Genomic DNA, 23,715 nt, shown 5'->3' on the forward strand with positions numbered 1-23,715 from the left:
TCCATCCTGGTTGCCAGTTCTGGTCCCAGCATGGCTCAGCCCTGACTTCTTTAAGACATCCCCATACCCTTATAATACAATGTCCTTCTTGTTTAATTAAATGTGTTTGTTTGTACAACTTATACTCACAAAATCTTCATGATAGCACGGAAAGCAATTTTTCCGAGTACAGAAAATTAAGTTCAAATGTCAGGTCTACCACATGTTAGCCTATGCCATCCCAGCATGCCCTACACCTCAGTGGCAAATACAGATTGGAGCACTGGTTCTCAGCCTTCCTAATGCTACAACCCTTTAATATAGTTCCTCATGTTGTGGTGACCCCCAACCATAAAATCATTTTCAATACTACTTCATAGCTATTATTTTGCTCATAATGTAAATATCTGTGTTTTTGGACGGTCTTAATTGACCCCTGAGAAAGGGTCATTCAACCCCCCAAAGGGATGGCGACCCACAGGTTGAGAATGCTGGATCAGGGGTCCCACGAGACAGAGGCATCGTGGTCCGCAGTGACCGGGATGTGTCAGTAGCGCTTTGAGAGCACCTCACAGGACAAGGCTGCTCTGAGGCACACAGGCAACAGCACAAAAGCCGCGCCTGCCAGAGCTGCTCATGAGGAACAGATGACACTTCATTCAGCACAGAGCCTGGTGTCCTGTGGTGCTCGCTGAGCACTGGGATTGGCCTGGATGAATATATTAAACATGACCATGACGGACAGGTATTAAACCCATGCTAGGTCAACACGTGCAAGCCGAACACAGCATCCAGAAGAAAGACAAATGCAGCCTGAGTCCCTGGAGCGAGCCCTGCCCCCTCCAGTAAGACGAATGCATCTAACAACCACAAAATTAAAGGGCTACCGCAGCCCACACAGGCACTCGGTAAGAGACTTTCTACCCTGTGGATCGCCCTGTGCCTTGGCCCAGTTAAACATTAACAAGAACATATGTTTATTACACACTGATTTTTATCTCAGGCTGAAAAGAGCTAAGGCAGCGAAATGCAATCTGATTGCGGGGCCCAAGCGAGCCTTGCATGGGCTCGACTGTATTTTCCCAGTCTCCCCTCTTCCCACACGGCCACTCCTGTTCTCACTGTCGCCAGTGGCGAGGAGTGAATCACGGACTTCAGGTGGACTTCTCCCCATTTTAACTCGTGAAATAAAGGCTAGAGCTGGTGATTGGGCAGCGGAAGAAGGGTGGAGCTAAAAAGTTTTGGGGAGAAAAGGAAGGAGAGGGGAAGGAGAGAGAGGAAGACTGAAGAGGTGGAAGGAAGATGGAGCAGAAGCCCGTGGCCTGGAGAAACCGCAGGTTATAGGGGATCTCCTTGCTGGGGATAGAGTAGCACAGCGGTAGCTCTGCCTGACCTAGGTGCACAGCTTGGATTCATAGTAACTGAGTTGTGCTTTTCTCACACGGGCCCATTAGGGTTGGGGATTTACCACTCCAGGTCACAATCTGAGAGATGACGAGCATCAACGTGACACCCCAGGGGAAGACGTCCCGTCACCCTGGAGGAGGCACAGGTCAGATTACCACGAATACCAAAAAGCTCCCTTCAGTTTCCACGAAAGTGAGTCAGTAGTCTGGATCTGGGGCCTATCGCCATGACACCTCTGCATATGTGAATATTCCCAGACTGGAAACACGACTGTCTGGTCCTGAGCTCTTCAGGCGTGCGGCCTTCCCCTGACGTCCACAGAGCCTCAGTCACTTGCTTTTTCTGAATTAGTGAATGCAGGTGGCTCCTACCCCAGCAGCCCTAGACCGGCCACTACTCATCTAAGAATCCCCAGAGAAGAGCCAAGATGCCACAGTAGTAGCACCTGACACACTGAGGGACGAAAGTCAGACCGTGCTACACTGCGGTTCAAAACCCACATCAGCGAAGCCTGCAGCCTTGATTAAGTGACCTCATCGCCAGACTCCAAGACAGACCCACATGCTCTCATTCTCCACTACAGTTCTTCCCAGGGTTCCTACTGGGAACTAAAGCTTGTGGGACGGGAAGAAGGCAGGAGACAAGCTACGCACGGGAGGTACTTCTGCTTGGGTTCTATTTTTTGCAACTTTTTTTTTTTTGGAGATGGGGACCGAACCCAGGGCCTTGTGCTTGCTAGGCAAGTGCTCTACCACTGAGCTAAATCCCCAACCCTCTGCTTGGGTTCTTAATGGCTTATTCTTCACACAAGGAACGGACATTTGTAAATGAACGTAGTACCAAGATGTACTCACACAACTGTAACAGTAATCAGTTAATGCAGAATATGTCCTTTAAGGAACTGGCAACAAACAGCGAAGGTAAAGTGAGTTTCATTTAGTGAGGGTAGGAACCGCGCCAGCGTTCCTGTTTTGCGGCCTTCCCACAGACCCTTTGGAAGCCAAGCTTGCGAACTGAGCCACACATGCACGCACGGGATGTACTGAAAATGGATTACCGTTGGGTGCGCTGGGAGGGGACCAGACGCCATAGTACTTGGGCAGGTGTTTCCGCAGCTCCAGGAGAACAGCATCGGCACAGTCAGCAGCGTAAACCTGAACAGAGGTGCAGGGCTGGTCAGCTACGCAGAAAGCCTCAAGAAGACCAAGGCTAGGTCTGCTACACTCACCTGCCGTGAGGCGCGGGGCAGTGAGTCCCACATGAGGACAAGCAGCCACTTACCGCAGCACACCGTGCTCCATGGGGAGTACTATCCTGCTGATACATCCTCCTCTCAACTTTTTTTTTTTTAAAGATCAATTTATTTATTTTATGTATGTGAGTACACTGTAGCTGTCTTCAGACACACCAGAAGAGGGCATCGAATCCCATTACAGATGGTTGTGAGCCACCATGTGGTTGCTGAGAATTGAACTCAGGACCTCTGGAAGAGCAGCCAGTGCTCTTAAGCCATTTCTCCAGCTCCCCCTGTCAACATTATCCAACTATTTGTCTACTAAGTGAGTTGTGCACAACTGACACCAAATTCAAAATAATTCTCTGGACACAGGCAAGAAATTCTGGCTGGAGGGCAAGGGTTGGGGCATGTACCGTAGCTAACTCTTGGGCCACATTTATTTGTATTTTACATTCATTCACTTAGAGAGAGAGAAAGAGAGACAGAGAGAGAGAGAGAGAGAGAGAGAGAATGAATGTGTGTGTGTGTGTGTGTGTGTGTGTGTGTGTGTGTGTGTGTGTGTGCGCGCGCGCGTGCAACTTAAGGACATTGATTCTTTCCTTCCACCATACAGATCCTAAGCAAACTTCAGTTATCAGCCTTAGCAGCAAGCTCCCCTACTGGCTGAGCCATCTTGCTGGCCCCCTTGAACCATTTTTAACACTTACCTGGATTTCTCACTAAATAATTATTTTACATATTTATTTTATATCTGTGAGAATAGTTTCATTTATTGTAACATTTGAGGGACAGCTTTAATATATACGACATACAATTTTATGAGTAAGCACACTACAAGAGTGAAAAGTATAGGATAGAATTTCATTTACCAGAAGCTGAACCTCACATCTAAGCGGAAGGGAAAGAAAATAAGTTATTGTTTTCTACCGGAAGTCTTCCAAGAAACGCTGACTACTATGTGAGCGAGCAAACCTTGCTTCACAGTGCAGGGTGACGCCCCATCAGGGCATGGTGGACAGTCAGGCACACGATAAACTGCTCAACGGTCTAACTGCGGTCTTCAAGCCTAGGACTTTGCCATTTCTCTCAGGAAGAAAGAAAACAAATCTTCAATTCTCAAAATCATTGTCATAGGATGAACTGTGAGCCAGACAAATGCTGCACGACCCAAGCCCAGGGCCTGGAATGTAAGCCCCTCTGGAGACGGCTTGCAAGGAGGTCATCACAGGAGAACAAGGGCTCGCCATGGTAGGGTAGTCTCAGAAAGTGCATTAGGCTATAAACCCACACAAGAAAATCTGAGGAGACAGCCCCTGAGCAGGAGTGTGGAGGCCATCAAAAGAAACCCCTGACTACAGCCAGACTAGAAAGCTAAGTGGGAAAAACTTGATTTCTGTATTTCAAGCCAAACCACTGGTGTTACTTTGTCATGGCAGCTCTAGCCAGTGAGCACACGGCTTCTCCGAGTGCTTCTTCTATTAGGGATCACTACAGGAGGAAAGGGTTCTAGCAGAGGGCCAGAGACAGCACAGGACAGAAATGTGGGTACCGATAAAGGAAACAGGATCTCCCAGTGGAGTAGAGGCACCTTCATGCTCTTAATCAGGGCAAGGAAAATCAACACAGGCCTAAGCAAAACCAAAGGGTTGGGCGTGGTGGTGCACACATGGACTCCCAGAACTCAGGAGACCGAGGATGACTGCTGTGCGCTCCAGGCCACCCAGGGCTTCACAGCAGGATTTCCAGGCTCGAGACTAAGACCCTTTCTCAAGTCAGCAATAGGAAAGAACAGATACAAGCTGAGCCTCGTCAAAGTCCACACCCTTGTGTCTAAAAGGACGCCAGCGGAACAGTGAAAAGCCAACTGTAGAAGGGCAGGCAGCACCCTCGAGTGGGGTCTGCTTGGGGGCTCATACCCACAGTGTAGTTCTGTAAGGATGTAGCCACACTTCATATACACTCTTAACTGCAACACGTGTGTGTGTGTGTGTGTGTGTGTGTGTGTGTGTGTGTGTGTATGAGTGTGTGTGTGTTTGTATATGTGTGTGTGTGTGGGGGGGTGTCTGAACAAACATCATCCTGGAGAAGACACACAAAGCCAGCACGCTCATGGAAAGAAAGCCGGTCTGTGGCTGGTGGGCAGGGAAGGCAGAGCCTCATAGTTAAAATGTTTTGCAGTTAAGAAATAATTGGTGGTCACGGAACACTGTGAACACGCTAAAAAGTATCCTGAATCATAGGATGAATTAGGTATCAGGAATGAGCCCTTCTCCAACAGTGCTAGGAAACGCTGAACAAGACCCAGGACACTATGGCACACAGCACCAGGGAGGCTGAGGCAGGGGCACCGGAGTCCTCTGCCAGTCTGCAATGTACAGAGACCCTGCCTAACAAGCAAACAAGACTCTCAGAAGCTGTGATAAAAACACTAACTTAGCATTTCTGAGAGTGACAAACTCTCTCTGTTAAGTGTTTTTCAAATTGTGGGTCATGACCAGTTGATTGAAATCAATTTAGTGACTCAGAATGAGACTCTTCAAGACGTGAAGAAGCAGAACGGAAAATACTAGGTTGCAGTCAGAACACTGCAAGAGAAGCCTTGCTTGCGTGAGGCTTATCTGTCACGAGGGGACCCAGGACATGCTGTCAAACACGTTTCTCAGTCTGAGTCACAGCAGAAAACTGAGGAGCGCGTAGACCAACACGGCACCTCACATCACTTACCATGGTATAAAATTCCAGCTCTCTTGGGCCCCGAGGCGGTGGCTGCAGCTGTTTCAGAACTGTACCATCTGGGTGCTGGAGTATGCCTGCACAACGGAGATGAGGGCCGTCAATGTTTTGGTTAAGGTATGGTTTCCCAGGCCACGTCTGCTCCTGAGACAGCAGGTCAACCACTTTCACGGATGGAAAGTGTCACAAGTTGTAAACCGTCAACCCATGTTCTCAATCCATGTTACTAGGAGAGGGCACACCCAAGCCGTCCAGCTTTCTCGTCTCCACTCCTCCTCCCTCGGGGAGATTCTCTTATGGCCCCTAGATTTTCTAAAACTCTTTGGTAATAAACTTTCTGTGATAGGTTATGGGGGAAAAAACAACACAACGACGTAGAAATAAAGCCCAGCTCATTTTTATAGACAAGGGGAAAAAATGTGTTTCTAGTAGCCATCCATGAGTCTCACAGTTGGCCACGTTCTATAGACCGCATCTTCCCAACGTGGACACCCTGTGTGCAGCTGTGCTGGGTCCCAGGATGGAGGGTCAGAGGTCAGGGATGCCTATCTGTAATGTGTCCATGCAATGCCAAACTCTTTTTCCAAGTCACCATATGCACACCGACCCCAGCCTGATCCACGTAAGTAGGAACGACCACTCGTTGCTAATTAAATATTTTAATCTTTACCTGCTAGATTTCACAGAATCGTGACAATTGAGACAAAATACAGTTTACATATTATATACTTGTATCTATCTATACTTCTTTTTGGCAAGTGACGTGAACTTTCTAACAATGGGAGAAATGAATAATTTAAAGAGTCACAGCAGACGTCTCAGACGAGTGTGATCTAGACATCAGCAGGACAGAAGGAAGTGAGTAAGTTAGAAGAAGGGATAGCTTGGTTGGTCAGAAGATTTGGGGGATGCCAGGATTAGGCTGACTACAAAGGATTGCAGAGAAACCTGTTTCTGAAGATGGACTTTAGGGTGAGAATGCCCTCTCCTCCTGCAGCCAGGAAGAACAACAGCGCATGGACGCCAGGGCTGAATCCCAGAGGGGGAAACTGAGGCATCAACAGTCAGGAAAGAAGCTCACCCATCCCCTTTTCCCCCACGGCAGACTCCAGGGTTTCTCAGCTTCCCAGACTACTTACAGGCAGGGATCATGCAACTGCCGGCCAACTGTGTGGAGAAGCTGCTGACTGAATCAGAGAGACCACAAGCCCACAGGAACAGACCCCTGGGTCCTACGAAATAACTAAGTTTTCTGAGAAAACTGAACCCGAGTGAATGAAGCCAAGATCCAGCTGAATTAGAGCATCTAAGACCAAAGCCGAATCCCAAGCAGGGAGCTCCACACACAGCTCTTGAATAAGGCACGGGCAGTGAAGGAGACAGGTCCTTCAGAGGGGGAGCAAAGCCATCCACTCTGCTCTCCAGCCTGCTGTAAGCAGGATGTCCTGTGTTCAGCAGCGAGCTACGAGCATACCAGAGAACAGGAAGAGTGCAGAATCAACAGAGGCTGACGTAAGACGGTCACGTGGTCATAATTAGGAAGCAAGCATGTTCAACAAAAATCCCATGTATGCCTCAGAAATCAGAGGAAAGTGCAGAGGCTGAGAGAACCCAAGAACATTCCAGAACCAAAAAGAAAACAAAAACAACAAACAGAAAACAAAACCCCAAAACCAAAGCATGTAGGATGGAGATGACTTGGGAGACAAGTTGACAAAGTTATCACAGAAGAAAACAGCAAATGGACCTTAAGAGATGCCAACAGCAAGGGCTGTGGTACCAAGGAAGGCTGAGGAAGGACCATCACTGGTTCAAGGCCAGCCAGAGCAACAGCAAGACCCTGTCTCAGAACAAAAGGAAAGCTAGGATAGGGCAGCACATGCCTTTAATCCCAGCGCTCTGGAGGAGGGAGCAGTCGGATCTCTGAGTTCTAGGCCAGCCTGGTCTACAGAGTGAGTTCCAGGACAGCCAGGGCTACAAAGGGGTTTCTAAATACCATCATCATCACCACCACCACCATCATCACCACCATCAATCACCTCCACCACCACCATCACAAGGGATAGGGCCAGGCATGCTGGCAAAAGCCTTTAACCCCAGCTCTGAGTTCCAGACCAGTTATAATCCAGTAGACCTACAGAAGGGGCAGTGAGTGTCCGGCTCTGAGGCAGGGGCATTCAAGGCAAAGTAAAACAACTGTGAACAATCCTCTGGCAAGTCAGCCCCACCGAAACTAAGTAGCACCCAAGGCCTGTTTCAAAGCCATTAGGGAGCTGAAGCTGATGTACTGAAAGCCTCCGACCACACCGGGAACAAGCCAGCACTTCCTGATTCGGCGTCTGAAGTGACCCAGCTCTTAGAAGGCAGAATGGCGGCTGGCAGAGGCTAGAGACAAGGACAGGGAAGTACTCAGAGGATATGGAGTTCTCAGAGATGAAGACATCCCAGGATCTCAGACTTGGGCAGGAGCTCAAGCATGGAGAGCCTGCTGTCCTGTTCAGCTCTCAGCACTGCAACTCCAGCTCTAGGTGACCTGACACCCTCTTCTGCCTTCCACAGCCATCTGCACCGGCGGTGTAAAGAAACTCATGCAGACTCGTGGACACACACACACAAAAACAGTCCACTAACACGGAGTGCCCTTCACAGCATGCAGCTGATGGGACTGCATGTTCAGACTGTTATGTCTGACGCTCAGACTTTTACCACAATAATCACTGGTAGAAGACCGACGTGCCAGCAGGCGCTCAGAAGATCACTGCTACAACCTGTTAAAACGTCTGTGAGAGGCAGCCAGGTGTGGTGTTGCTCGCCTTTGATCCTACTCGTCTCAGACAGAGGCAGGCACACTTTCAAGTTCAAGGCCAGCCTGGCAGGGCAAGCTCCAGGCCAGAAAGCTGCAGAGTAAGACCCTTCCAGTCTCAAAAGGAAAACAAGAAAAAGACCCCACCAAATTGATGTAAAGAGTATTCTATATAATTTGGAAATTCTTTTTTCATGCTTTTCCTTCTAGTTATTATGAACATAGTACTAGGGGTTTTGGTTTTGTTTGCTTTTTGAGACAGGGTCTCCTGGCTGGCCCAGAATGCAACAGACCTACCTACCTGCCTCTGCCCCCTAAGTCACGGGATTAAAGTCGTGCACCACCACTCTCAGCTCCTCCATGGCTTTTACATCTTTCTCTGATGGGTCGCCATGTACAGGCTAACACTACTCCTTTTATTATTAGAAATAAAACCATGTCACAAAAAACAAACATATACCAAAAGAACTGTACATTCTACTAAGGATTCTCATTATAAATATATTTAAAAATAACGGAAGTGTTTAAAAATGAGACTAAGATATTCTAAAATATATTTAAGAATTTTTTTAATCCACAGCCAAAGACAACTGGAATTTTAATACATGGGAAAGTGCATACCCCCAGACACTTCAAACATAAAGACACGGGTTGGAGACATGGGCACATGCTTGCCCGCCCTGTTCTGCACTGTTGAGGCCCTGGGTTCAGCCTTTCTGTAGGAAGGGAGGGATGGGGGGAGACAGTACCCGCACACTCCAGCGTAAGGAAGAGACTACAGCACATCCCATGGCAAGCTCCGGGACGAGGAGTTTGTGTGTGTGTGTGTGTGTGTGTGTGTGTGTGTGTGTGTGTGTGTGTTTTAAGGTTTCTCTGTGTAGCCCTGGCTGTCCTGGAACTTGCTGCATAGACCACGTTGGGCTTGAACTCCCACAGATCTGCCTGCCTCTGCTTCTCTGAGTGCTGGGGTTAGAGGCATCTGCCACCTTGCGTGACGAAGAGAAGGATCTTGATTTCGATCTTCTTCAGTGTGTGTAGGTCGGGGAAGGGGGAGTCCCTGAAAAGACCGGAAAAGGGCATCAGATCCTTTGGAGCTGGAGTTACAGTGGCTGTGAGCCAACTGACGTGGATGCTGAGGGAGCCATCCTAACCACGGAGCAAACTCTCCAGCCCCAAGGAAGGAAACTTTAGTATTTAAGAAAGACACTTCATAATGACGAGGTTAGATGATTAGGATACACAATTACAGACGTGTAACAGAGCTTATAATAACATAGCTTCAAGATACAAGGAGCAAAAATGGAGTAGAACTACAGACAAGCTCACAGAGATTTTCTGGTATTGGTGGAGAAGGCACTGCCATGACACACCAAAGCCTAACAGTAGAGAATCGGCCAGTTTACATACAGCGCAGAGACCCTGTGTCCAGCCTGTCCCTTGTCACTCCAGTCTCAGCTGAGGGAGAGAGCCCTGCACACTTCAGGACCATCAGGGAAAACCGTCCAGCAGAACACACAAGCCCTTCAAGAATAAACACTGTTCACGAAGCCCCAAACCTACGAGGACTGGGATCCTGCAGAGGATGCCCCAAAACCACAGGAGTAGCAGCAAGGACGTGGGGGAATACTGAATAATAGGAGAGCAACCGATGCCACTGTAATTACATGTGGATCAAAACCACAGGAGAAACGAGAAAGCGCTCCACGTGCTAAACGAAAACAGTTTGCACAGTGCAGCTCACCGTGGAATGTGTGGCTTTCAATATGTCTAATGGCGGCCGCTCAGTGGGTAAGGGATGACTTCTGCTAAACCTAGGGACCTGAGTTCAATCCCTGTAAACCATCTGTTGCCTTCCACAAGGGCACCCTGCCTATCTATCCCCTCCCATCATCAAATAAATAATGTAAGAAGAAGACACTAAGTATTTCTATCATTCAGGAAAAGGAACCACACTTATGTCTGAGAAAGACATATTAACTTTAAACACGCGCATATGAACAAGAAGCCAGTTCAATAAAAACTGGATGCTGGGCATGGTAATCTCTGAACTGCAGAGGTGAGGGGGCAGGGTCAAGAGTTAAAGGCCAGCCTGAAGGACACAGTGAGAGCATGTCTCAATAGATAATCTGTCAAAGATGGACAGACAATAATTAATCAAATCAAAAGGGACTGACCTAGAAAATGGGCAAGCATCTTACTAAACAGATCAAGGAAAAAGAAGATAAAAGATCATTATTAGGAATAAGTGAACATTTGGAGGCAGAGAAGAGACATGAGGTTCCCCTCAGCGAATGCCACAACAGCCATGAAACAAATTCTCTAAAACACTCAAGACTAAAACTGACACAGGAAGAACAAACCTAGGGGGGCAGGGGATGCTGACAAAGAGTCGTGTTGTGTCATGTCATGTTGTCCCCCCACCCCCTTGCAAGCATGCAACCCTGGATTTAATCTTCAGCATTGAAAAGAGAGCGGGTGGGGGCAGGGAGGAGAAGGCAATGCAAACACAGCCAAAATGGCCTCCTAGTGACTGTTCCCAACACAACCATATCAAACAAACAAAAATAGTAACAGTAATCTCATCAAATTTCTCAGGAAACAAGATAGTATCTTTCTCAATTCCTTTTTATTTGTTTTGAAGGCGGTCTCAGAGGGTTATGGTGAGAGGCTCTTTACCCTGGAATGACTTGGAACTTACTCTGCAGCCCAGCGGGCCTTGATCGTCCCACATCACCCTCCCAAGAGCTGTTCTCTATAGTCAAGGCTCTGTATGCATGGGTCTCAATCTATGTCGTGACCCCGGGGTCACGAAACAGATATCCTACATGTTGAATATTTACATTACAAAGTCATAACAGCAGCAAAATTAGTTTTGAGGTAGCAATGAAAGTTTTATGATTGGGGTCACCACAACATAAAGAGTTGCAGCATTAGGAAGGGTGAGAACCAATGCTCTATATAAGACAGTGTAACTGTGATTTCTAAAAACCCATCAAAGATGGCTTTAAGAAGTACAGACCATGGGGGTTGGGGATTTAGCTCAGTGGTAGAGCACTTGCCTAGCAAGCGCAAGGCCCTGGGTTCGGTCCCTAGCTCCGAAAAAAGAAAACAAACAAACAAACAAACAAACAAAAAAGAAAACAAACAAACAAACAAAGAAGTACAGACCATGGTTGGGGATTTAGCTCAGTGGTAGAGCGCTTGCCTAGAAAGCACAAGGCCCTGGGTTCGGTCCCCAGCTGGAAGAAAAAAAAAAAAAAAGAAGTATAGACCATAAATCTCAAGTAAACACCACCGCAAGGGTTGGTAATAGTTCTATGGGTATAGTGACCGTCCAGTTGCCAGAGGCCAAGTTCAATCCCCAGCTTTACAAAAGTTAGGCATGATGGCGCATACCTTTAATCCCAGATCAGGAGGTCGGGAGTATCAGAGTTCAGAGTTCAAGGTCACCTGACTACAGAATGACTTCCAGGCTAGCCTGGGTTATAAGACATTCTCATCTTTAAAAAATAATAAACATGGGCTGGAGAGATGGCTCAGTGGTTAAGAGCACCGACTGCTCTTCCTGAGGTCCTGAGTTCAAATCCCAGCAACCACATGGTGGCTCATAACCATCTGTAATGAGATCTGATGCCCTCTTCTGGTGTGTCTGAAGGCAGCTACAGTGTACTCATATACAATAAAATAAAATCTTTAAAAAAAAAATAATAATAAACATAATTACAACTATATAAACACACACACACACACACACACACACACACACACACACACACACACACACGGTAAAGGGACTAGAGAGATGGATCAGTGGTTAAGAGCACTTGCTTCTCTTCCAAAGGACCCAGGTTCAATTCCTAGCACCTACGACATGACTGGCAATAGTCCAGTCTGAAACTCCAGTTCCACGGATCGGAAGCCTTCTTCTCCTCTCCATGAGCACCAAAGAGCATGCAAGTTGTGCACAGAAAAAGACAGGGGTTGGGGATTTGGCTCAGTGGTAGAGCACTTACCTAGGAAGCGCAAGGTCCTGGGTTCGGTCCCCAGCCCCGGAAAAAAAAAAAAGAAAAAGAAAAAGAAAAAGACAGAAAAGCCAAGAGCAGTGCTCTGTGTCTACAGGAGCTCTAGGAAAGCCTGGACGACACTGGAAGTCCAAGCCAATCTAAGCAACAGGGTGAGACCCTGTTTCAAACAACAAATAAGAAAAGTAAGATTAACACAGCAGTACATATATACTCACTTCGCCAGGAAGGAAAGTTTATTTATGATTTCAAAATGAGTAAACACAATCATTTCTTTGAGAAGATGGAGCCCTCACTGAGATGGGAGACGAAGCCTTCGGATGCTGAGCTCGAAATAACAGGCCCGGGCTGCTCAAGCTTGTGCATATGTGGCGTCCTGCCTGAAGTCTCCAGGGCGTGCATTCATGCTCACACACGCACGCCGGTAAACACACGTAACCTCATGCGTGAAGGGTGTTTGCTCAAAGGACAAGCAGAACCATACACCTGGAATGCAGATTTGAAATGCCACTCCTCGCTAAGGGACACAAACAGTTCCTTCCAGTTCCAGGCCTGGAACAAGGAAGACACAAAACAACCCTGCATCGTCGTCTTATGCCAGAAATGGAGAAGACACTTCAAAGGGAAAAACAGGAAATGTCAAAAAGACACAAGAGAGTCCAGGAGCCGCCGCTGTCCAAATTTAGGAGAATGGCATTTGGGGGATGATTCAAAGTAGCAGCCCCGATATGGGTAATATCCGCCGACAGAGGCTGAGGCATCCTGGTCCATCCTGGAAGAGAGCGCTCGGTGTGTGTGCAATGCCAACTGCTGGAGAAAGGCGGGAGCACTTCCCGGTGTAGCCTTCAGCAGCGTAGCTCAGATACGTGAGCTTGGCAAGTCTCCGTGGCTACTTATGGCGTTTTAAGGGAGGAGAGGGGTAAATAACACTCAAATATTCCTCCCACGCTACTTAATTACAGTGGCAAAAAAAAGAAAATAGTCACTCCACGGTAGGAATACTGAGAGCTGTCACTCAGCTTTGTAAGCAAAGGTCTGTCAACAGCAGCGCCACTGATAACCTGTGCCCTGCAGTCCGAGAAGGCATGATCTCTCTCGACAACACTGTACAATCTGACTCTGAACCCAACTGTAGAGAAACAATCAGACAAACAGTGTAAACAAACGTGTGTGACGATCTCATGTCTCATGTATAGTGTGCACCTACAATCCTGAACTTGGGAATCGAAGGCAGGTGAATCGATTCAACCTCAGCCAAGCAGTGAGATACAGGTCAGGCTGGGTAGCTATCAGGGCCAGGCTGGCCTGCATAAGACTCTGCTTCAATAAATTAATAAATAATTTAAAAAAAATAAAATAAAGAGGAGATGGCTCGGTGGACGGAGCACTTATCATGCATGTGATGCCCCACGTTTAGATGTCCATATATAGACAAGAAGGCATGATGGCTGCCTACTGGGAGGCAGAGCCAACAGACGCCTATTAGAAGTGGCTAGCCCAGGGAGAGTCCGTGAGCTTGGGTCCACCACGAGACCCTCATTGATAAATACAGTGGGGAGCAATAGAGGACAATTGATATCAACTCTGGGCACCACACAGATGCATGCACACACACGCATGCACACACACGCACGCTCACACACACACACACACACACACGTTCACACACACACACAGGTACACACATGTGTGCACACACAAACATGAACATGCAAACGCGCAAATGCCCATACACACAAATAAGAGAAAGCAGGTCGAGAAGATGACTCAGTAAGATGCTTGCAGGGCAATCATGAGGCTTTTGCCCCAGGGCCCACATAAAACCCTGGCTAGGATATCTACAATCCCCACCCCGGGGAGGCTAAAACAAGAAAGATCCTTAGTGTTTGCCCGTGAACTAGTCTAGAGACCTTGTTCCTTGCTCAGTGAGAGACCTGGCCTCCAAAATAAGGTGGAGAGAACTCGGCTGTAAGATCTTGTGGCTGAAGAAAACAGAAATCAAGGTAGAAAAGGGTTAGAAACATCCTCTCTGCTGGCCAGCCCTCAATGGTGCAGAAGGCTGTGTGCAGGCTGCCGAGGAGAATTGTCTCCAGCACTCTAACTCAGCCGTGGGCTCCACATGGATGACACTGACTGGGCAGGCAAGATGTGCCAAGACTGGGATAACCGACCACTTTCTTAGTGGATTGAAGGCCCTCTCCTACAAGGGATTCAACTTCTGGCGCTGTTAGCTCAGACTGAGGAGGCTGCTTTGCTAAATAGGCACGATGCGCCCTCCAACGCGCCCTTTAAATAACTCTACCTATTCCCATAGGGGAGGAAACTAGATGAATGCATGCGATATGGACAAAGGTACAGTAGAAACCTCGGCCTGAGCGTGCCTCGCGCACAAGCACGTGAACATGTGCACACTACCTCTGTCTCTCACACACGCATGCACATAATAAGTAACTACAATAAATTCGTGGCTAAAAACATCAAGAGATTTGGGCATGGAACGCCACGGCAGAGTATATGCCTAGTTCACAAGATTCTAGGTTCAATTCCAAGTACTACTTAAAACTTTTAAGATTAAACAAACAAACCTTGCGCCAAAGGACAGAATACCGACGCCCGTGATAACCGAATGGGCTACTCGAAGAAGGAACAGAGACGAAGGTCTCACAACACAGCTTACGTCAGTCCCACATTTAAACCATATTCAACGTCAGGTCTCATTACAAAGACGGCAACTGCCAAACACTGTATTCTGAGTTTCAATGTTTTATCCTAAGTAGGCAAAAAAGGGGTCATATTTTTAGGAGACGCACAATCATCAGAACAAAAGGTCACGACAGAACTTACTCTGAAACAGTTCCGCAAACCACCATCTAACACCCGGGGTCAGCTTAGCGACTGGACATAGCTGGTTCACTGACATTCTGGCTATGTTTTATATATTTCAAAGTTTCCCCCCACCACCACCAAAAAAAAATCTGTCTAAAGGCTAGAACAATTTAGAGTAGCATTAACTAGTTTGGGAAGCCTAGTGGATTCTGTGCATGACGGCTCCCTTATGACCACTGGCCCTCGCTGGCAGAAACTAGGAAAGGAGAGGAAGTGCAGCTGAGGAATACAAAGCTCTTCCTCCAGAGTCTCTTACAGAACGTGAGGAGCGACTGGAAATCGGTGCCTGGTCACAAATGGTCAGAAACCACCCAGACTAGCCTCAAAGAGAAAGGACGGCTATTCAATGATCCTGATGCCAGCTACCCGGCCCTGAGCAGTGAGACAGCAGATCCGAGACACTTGCAGAATAAGCAGTGGTCCACATACACCCTGGGCACAGAAGCCAGGAAGAAAAACTGTGTGCGCTGATAGACAAGATACTGATTTTTTTTAAGTGATGGTGTGAGCTTTAAAGCCGGCTGTGAAAAGGTGTGTATGGTGTTAACCACCCTTTCTGCCGGGCAGAGGAGGGAAAGGTTTGTTACTACAGAAGCTCAGAAAGGAGCATAAGAAAATGCTGAATCGTGTCACCTACAAAGACTGCTGAGAAATGGGGTAGAATGGTTAGGTCTGGAACTTGCTATGTAGACCAGGATGGCCTCCAACTCACAGAGATCTGCCTGCTTCCACCTCTGGGATTTAAAGGCTTGCATCACCGCAACCGACCCTTTCTGCGATCTTGACCTTGGGAACGAAATGGGAAAGGGGAAAGTAAGTGTAAGCAGAAACAAACAAAACCAACTAGGTTTAAATAAATGCTACTATAAAGGGGAGGGGAAAGAAATAACAAAAAAGCAATCCAAAAACCTTCTGACCAGGGGTTGGGGATTTAGCTCAGTGGTAGAGCGCTTGCCTAGCAAAGTGCAAGGCCCTGGGTTCAGTCCCCAACTCCGAAAAAAAAGAAAAGAAAAAAGAAAACTTCTGACCAGTTTCTAATCTCATAATGTCTGTATAGGAAGCCTGACCTCGGGTCTGGAGAGAGGACGTAAAGGTTAAAGCATTTACTGCTTTGCAGAGTACCCAGGTTTGGTTCCCAGCGCCTACATCAGGTGGTTCACAATTGCCTGTAACTCCAATTGCAAGGGACCGATGTCCTCTGGCTTCCACAGGCATCACACAAAAGTGGCGGATCTAAACTCATAGGGACGTGCGTACACACATACATGTAAATATGATAAATGAATCGTAAAATCAAAGAAGACTTGACCCTGAGCTCTGTACTGTAGGTTTGTTTTCTGGTGAAATTTGGTATAGAAATTCTAAAAAAAAAAAAAAAAATCACAGGATGACGTCACAGAATAAACGGAATGAGAGCACTGGCGGCCAGGATTCTCACTGGGGAAGTCCAGAATGAAGGTCTCAGGTTGGGACCAAACTGTAGCTATGCATCTGTGACTTCTAAAACCTCTACACCCCGTGGCACATCTACAAAGGGCCCACCAACAAGGACATCCAAATACCAACACCCCTAACACCCTCGTCTTAGATTCCAGGGGTTACTTCCTGGGTCAGGGATGTGGCTTTGTGGCCCTAAGTTCAATCAAGGAACTGAAGAAAAGACAGCGTTTGCCGCTAAAGGGAGCCAGGGTTCCTCGCACAAAAGGCCAATTCTCCAGCTGGGGAGGGGCAACACCATTATTCTGCAGTAACTTGGAAGAGAAAGGAAGTCCCACTGACAAAGGAAAAACCATTTCTGTGGTTGGGTTGGACGCGAGTCCCAAATGGTTCATAAGTAAGGATGCACACACGCGGGGGTAAAGAGAGGGTGATTTCTTAGAAACCCGATTGTTAAAGGCAGTGGCAGAATTAAGGAGAGAATCATAATTTCTCAACCATCTGCTTCAGTGTAAGTCAAAATCTAGTGTTAAGGTCCAACGATGGTCCAGATAGTCACAGGACCTTCAGTGTCTCCTACAGATCGCTTCCTCATTCTGTCGGGGAGAGATACCAACTGCACGGTGAAAAGTCAGACCCTACTTGAACCAGATGACCAAAATTAACCACTGATATAGGTCAGACAGCTACTGTGGGTCTCTGGAAGAGTACGACGTTCCGGTCAGAAATGTACACCCTGAGTTTCATCCTATGGAACCCTCGTGAACTCAGACTGGAGAGCATTTCACTAAGTGTGTAACGTGTATTCTTCAGTGTCACCACCACTGGAGAGAGAAAGGCTGAGGCTTTGTTACTAGGCTAAAGCAGAGAACTGAATGCTGTGGTAAGGACGGAGGGCTGTCGTGAGGAACAGGGGTGGGAAAAAACACATTATTCAAATAAGACGAAACCAGGCTGAGATTATCACTACAGAGCTGCAACACTTACATCCTCACAAGGCAGAAATACACTCTGGCTTCGGGAGAGAGTGTGGATTTTCTTAGGAAATCCACACAGAAGTGTCACTATATAAATGGCAGGACATATGCAACTTCCAGAAGGCTCAGGGAAGAAGAAAAGTCCTGTGTGAGCAGCTGAGCACAGAGACTGGGCAGCATGGCTCCATCCTTCCCTCCGCTGTTCCTCTATCTCCTCCCTGCTCTCTCTACTACAGGACGAGCAGACCAGTGATCCGAAATAGTGTGAGGTTTCCTACCACCGGCGTCAGCTCAAATCCCCCCACAGACCACCACACGTCTGCATACCAAATATGGCCAATATGGCCGAGGCACAAATTCCTGCTTTGAGTCACTTGTTTGAGATTGTAAGGGCTTTTGAGTGAAGCTAGTGGTATGTGATAAAATACTAGAACAGAAAAGGAGATTGTAAAAGAAGAAAGAGATTGAACACAAATGTGAGATTTAAATTGATACGGCTATTGCATTTTGGTGACATGATGTGCGAGAGGAGCTCTGGTGTCCAGGAATGTCCTAATGCACCTTCTGCTATCACAAACAAAAGCACATCTAGCCAAAGAGGAACAGGTGAGCAAATTCTGATATGTGCCTTCCATCCAAGACAACTGTTCCAAAGACTGAACAGGGCCCAAGAGAAGCTCCCAGAGAACCACCAGGCCACCAGGCAGCAGCGTGTTTGATGAGGGTGACTGTCCTATCACAGGTCAAGGAACAGCTAGTCCATAAGTGAACACGGTTTAACTGCAAGATGCAGCACAGACCCAAAGACCAGCATGCACCATGGTGATGTGAGTGAAGGTTCAGAATTCGGTCGGCGTGAATAGTTAAGCGCCCCCCCAAACAATGGCCCAAGGGCACTCAGCAGGCAGCTGGCAGCTATTAACCTTAGGACGAGCACAGTGAGGGGTGCCACGCTTTTCCTGTCCTGTCCTTGAGACAAGATCAATCCTAAAATGAAAACTCCTGTGACGAGGCGGCGAGTAGCTGCAGTTAAAATGACAATACAACCTTCATGATGTTGGCCCACAGCTTAGTGAGAAATAAGGCGGTGGAGCGTTGGCAGTGCCCAGCAGACTCTACACAGTGGTTCTCGACTTGTAGGTTGTGACCCTTTCGGGGTAAGAAAGACCCTTTCACGGGGGGAGGGGGGGGTCACCTAAGACCGTAGGAAAATGTGGGTACTTACATTACGATTCAAAATGGTAGCAAAATTACGGCTAGTTATGAAGGACCAATGAATGCAGTCTTACGGTTGGGGGGGGGGGGTCACCATGACGTGCAACCTGACCCCATCCGTGACCGTGGAGGGACAATAAACAGTTGGACTTTGAACTGCTGACTACCTTACTATCAATTTATGAGCAGGGAAGATGGTCGGCCATATCCACACTGTAAATATCTGAGAATTCTGGGAACAAACATCTGGCTGCTGGCACAGCATGGAGAATTCAGTCTCTCAGTCAAAAGAATCTAGTGAAACTTGGGGGGGGGGGGCAGGCAATAGTAAAATTGGGGACCAGTTTCTCTGAAATCTCAATCTTTCAATTAGGCAGTTGGGGTGAGAAATTAGCTCCCTCTGGGCTGTTTGTTTGTGATACAGTTGAAAGGCACAATCGGGGCACTCTGTGAGCAGTCGTCAGTGACTCTAAACAGGTCGCTAGCGTGGTAAGCTAGTCCCGGGTGCCAATCATGGATGATTTTCACTGTTCTTTGCAGTCTCCAGGGCCTCCAGGGAAACAACCACTTTCTTAAGCCTTTAGATGCCATCGTTAGAGGCAAGCGGACTCCAGATATGATGCACAGGAGGAAATATCTTAGCCAAGAATCTCAAGTGTGCAGTTTCCTAACTCTGACGTAGTCTTTCAACATTTCCTGATCGCAGCTGGGCTCCAGTCTGTGCGTTTCCCACAAGCACAATAAACGGTGGGTGTTGGTTTGGTTCTGGGACAGTGTTTCAGCGTGATGCTCAACCAGGCTTGTCTTAAAACGCGTTACTTTAGCAGGCTCATGCCTACACCACTCAGGAGGATCCAAAGTTCAAGGCCCGTCTAAGCAATAGTGAGTTCCAAGTGGTACTGAGGGTGCCCTGTCTTCAAAGAAAAAGAGGAAGCCCTGGGGAATGTAGGTCAGTGGTAATGCTCTTACCAAGACTGTCTAAGGTCTTAGAATCAATCCTCTAAGCCACCGGAAGAAAGGAAAGAAATGAATGTATTATCTTACCAGCCTAAACCTGAATCACTTCATCAGCAAAACACAAACCGTCTCTAACGGAGGCTGTTCCGGGCCAGATATCCACAAGAGTCCCAAGTTCACTCTAAGTTTCACATGTCCACCGCGCCCAAACGCTGTGAGTAGCAGGTTGAATTAGTCTCTGCCCTGGAGTAGACCCTGTGCTGCTCTACAAATCTTGAATTCACAAAGCACATGACATACGTCAGGGAACAGTCTATAAAAATGAATAAGGAAAGAATGCATATTTTATATGTGCACTGTTCTATGTTAACAGCCGGGTGTGTAGCCTACCCAGGAGGCAAGGTTCTGCACCGCCGAACCACGCCTCCCAGCGCAATCAAAGACACCGGAGAATCCTCCTCAAGGGACAGGGAGTGATCCTGGATGAGCCAAGGCAAGTTTAAAAACACATAGCAGTTTGTTGTTTCTTCCCCTCCAGCGATGGGTTAGCATCTTAAGTGTTCGGGTACCTCTTGCAATTACTATTCCTGGTAATAAGCAGATCTTGAGCTCCAGGGAGAATTTACTTCCCGGTCCAGAAAAGAAAACCAAGTTCCTTATTTTTACTAACAACGCCTTCTCCAATCAACACTCGCCTTCCCTCGGGCGAAGGGGCACGCCTCTCCGCGCCACTAGGAGCCTGTGGCTGCTCCTGGGGGCTCCGGGCTTCCTACCCTGGGGACAGGGGAGACTCGGGACAGCGGGAGACGGTGACTCCAGACTGGGGGGGACACCTGGGGCCGGGAACTGCGGGGTAGGGAACATAAGAGCCTTAGACAGCTGTGACCGGGATGGGAGGCCAGGGACTGCCAGGGTGGGGACAGAAGAGCTGGGGACAGCTGAGACAGTGAGGCCTGAGACTGCCAGGGTGGGGAGAGTGGAGACCAGTGACTGTAGAGGTGGTGACGGCTAAGCCCACAGCACCACCGAGGCTGAGAACAGCGGAGGCCGGGGACTGCCGGAGCAGGGCACAGCGGAGGCCGGGGACTGCCGGGACAGAGCAAAGCGAGGACCGGGGAAGGGAACCCGAGGCCGCACTCACCCACTTTGTCCTTGCCGTACATGTGGCCAGCCACCTGATGCGACAGCGGCACGCAGCCTCCGAGCAGGCGCGGCACCGGCGGGCTGTCTCCGGTGCTTCCAGGCGGCCGCAGGCGCAGCGCTGGGGGCTCGGCGGCCATCGGGGCGGCGACACTCAGCGTCAGGCGTCAGGGAGGACCGGGCGGCATCGCCCGCGCAGGCCCAGCGCGCGGACCCATGCCGAGACCGCGCTGCCCGCTCCGCGGCCCGCACTCTGAACCCCGGCCGCCCGCGCCCGGGATAAGGGCGCCACGGCCCCGCCTCTGCCCGCCCCCTGCGCGCTCCGGCCCGGCGAGCACCACTCTGAGCATGCGCAACAGCTACTCGCCGGGATCCGGCCCCTCCGTGCTGAGCATGCCCAGAGGCTACCCCATTGGATCCCGGCCAGCTCCACACTGATCATGCGCAGGAGCCACCCTACCAGACCTGTTCACCCCTTCCAATGAGCAGGTCCAGGAGGTAGACCAACGCCAAACTAAGCAGGTCTTGAGCCTGAGCCCTCCGCCAACCCACACTGAGCATGCTCAGAGGCCGCAGGATGGTAATTTGTCCCAATGCCCACTGCTTGCATCATCATCAGCTTCCAGGGGGCAAACTGGCGTCGGGGGGGGGGGGAGGGGTTCCCGATGTGAAAAGCACATTAGGCCTAGGAGACCCGCAGCAGGACAACCCAGAGAGGTGACTGGTTATGGGCAGACCTCCCACCACGTCCTGCCCTCCCAGATCAGAGGCAGGAGCATCCTGAGTTAAGATTTCCCTTTCCAAACCGTGCAGTTGGCACCCAGCCAGACCACTACCTCAAAGTACTCATGACAAGTTTATGTGTTAGACATTGACAGTCATCTTAATTCTTTTATTTTTTTCTAAGATTGTTAATTGTGCTCAGGGAAGCCAGAAGAGTGGGGTTTCTTAGAACTGCAGTGACAGGAGTTGTGGGCACACCGACATGGGCACTGGGAATCAAGCTTGGGTCCTATTCTAAAGATATATGTGCTTATAATCTATCTCTAAGTGCCAAGCTCTGGTGGGAATGGAGTAGCATGATTCCTGCCCCTGGGACAGGGCCCTGGTGTGAGCCTCCCGGAGTTGCTCAGCCCAGTGTGGCAAGTATCCAGTGTCTGTCGTCTGTGGGTGTAAGGCTTGCTTGAGTAATAATGTATATCTTTTCACATCCCTTCAGGGAATGCCCCCTCTCTGAATGTTAATGACTCCATGATAATCTGAGGCAGCCTGAGTCCAGGAGGCAAAGGCGTGGCTAATGTCTCAGTAAAATGGTAAACCTGGGATCTTCAGGACAGCCCTTAAGGCTGTGGAAAAGAACTCTAAATACATGAGTTCAAAAATATTTAATTCCAGGGGTTGGGGATTTAGCTCAGTGGTAGACCTAGGAAGCGCAAGGCCCTGGGTTCGGTCCCCAGCTCAAAAAAAAAAAAATTAATTCCTCAACTATAAGGATGCAATATGAATTATGAGAGGCTTCAGGAATCTAAAGGGACAAAGGGAGCTGCACTAATGAGCCAGCTTGTCAGAAAGATACAAAGGCATGCAGATTCCTGAGTTCAAGTTCAGCCTGGGACCCAGAGAATCCAGGACCAGGTAAAAATGGTCTTTTCAGGACAGGGGCCCACCCAGCTAAGCTTAGCATCTGTGTGTAACAGAGTCAGGCAGGTCTCTGAATTCTTTTGCAATGTTAAAAGAAAATGTGTGAGGCTGGAGAGATGGCTTAGAGGTTAAGTGTCAATGCCCACACCTACACGGCACCGAGAACTGGGCGTAAGCCTGCAGGATTAAAACACACACACACATACACGGGTTATTCGTGTTAAGAAAGAATGCCCTTCTGTAGCTTTATTCACCGAATATATACCCCAAGTTGACCAGGTGGAAAAACCTGGGAAGCACAGTGGGAAACCCTGGCTCAAGACGTCAGTAACAAAAGACCGATACATGCCCCAAATTTAGTGGGGAGAAATCCAGGAAGACCAGCCTAAATCCCAAAAACAAAAGTCTGGGAAGACAAAAGACAGGAACGAATTGCTACCGGGCCAGGCTGTTCCTTTGCTAGGAACAAAAGGCTTCCACATGCATCTGCAGGGCTCAGCAGGGATCAAACCCTGCAAGACACCCAGAAGGGTCTGACAAGGGGGACCCGGGAGGCTGTGACAGTTAAGAGCATTGTCTGCTCTTCCAGAGGTCCTGAGTTCAAATCCCAGCAACCACATGGTGGCTCACAACCATCTAGAATCAGATCTGGTGCCCTCTTCTAGTTTATAGGTGTACACGCAGGCAGAATGCTGTGTGCAAAATAAATAAGTCAGAAAGAAAGAAAGGAAGAAAGAAAGGAAGGAAGGAAGGAAGGAAGGAAGAAAGAAAGAAAGAAAGAAAGAAAGAAAGAAAGAAAGAAAGAAAGAAAAGAATTTCCTCAAGTGAGACCTGAGCTACCTGGAGATCTCTGGAGATCAAAAACGGCTCTTCAAGAATATTTTCTTGAGCTCTTCTCCTTTCCTCCGCCATCGTGCGCTCTGCGCCTGATTCAGATCCTCGCCATGTCTTCTCACAAGACTTTCAGAATCAAGCGATTCCTGGCAAAGAAACAAAAGCAAAATCGTCCTATTCCTCAATGGATTCGGATGAAAACTGGTAACAAAATCAGGTACAACTCTAAGAGAAGACACTGGAGGAGAACGAAGCTGGGTCTGTAAGGAGTCACACTATGGCCAGACTGAGGATTTCTACTGAATCGCCGTCATCGATCAGTCCGACCAGATGGATTTCAACATTTTTAACCTAGAGATTTACTTGTGTCTGAACTAATTTGTCCAGTAATAAAATTTAGAACCTTTAAAAAAAAAAGAATATTTTCTTGAGAGGGTTTCTGACTTG

The 23,715-nt window shown here is 48.4% G+C and overlaps 1 protein-coding gene and 1 pseudogene across 3 annotated transcripts in view; one reads left to right on the top strand and one right to left on the bottom strand.

The window, feature by feature from the left end:
- Ipmk (inositol polyphosphate multikinase) overlaps positions 1 to 21,112 on the bottom strand; it is a 34,676-nt gene extending 13,564 nt beyond the window's left edge. The window contains exons 1-3 of one of the 3 annotated variants that reach the window (XM_006256345.5): positions 20,795 to 21,112; positions 5,348 to 5,433; positions 2,444 to 2,540 (exon numbers count right to left, since the gene is read on the bottom strand). In XM_006256345.5, the coding sequence (XP_006256407.1) occupies positions 2,444 to 2,540; positions 5,348 to 5,433; positions 20,795 to 20,933 (322 nt within the window). In that variant the 5' untranslated portion in view covers positions 20,934 to 21,112. Of the gene's footprint in view, positions 1 to 2,443; positions 2,541 to 5,347; positions 5,434 to 6,495; positions 15,769 to 20,794 lie in introns of those variants that run through there. The other 2 variants (NM_134417.2, XM_006256346.5) reach the window with 2 other exon arrangements.
- Positions 23,325 to 23,679, top strand: Rpl39-ps14 (ribosomal protein L39, pseudogene 14; annotated as a pseudogene).

The sequence above is a fragment of the Rattus norvegicus genome, chromosome 20, assembly GCF_036323735.1.
Source record: "Rattus norvegicus strain BN/NHsdMcwi chromosome 20, GRCr8, whole genome shotgun sequence".
In the NCBI taxonomy this organism is placed as follows: domain Eukaryota; kingdom Metazoa; phylum Chordata; class Mammalia; order Rodentia; family Muridae; genus Rattus; species Rattus norvegicus.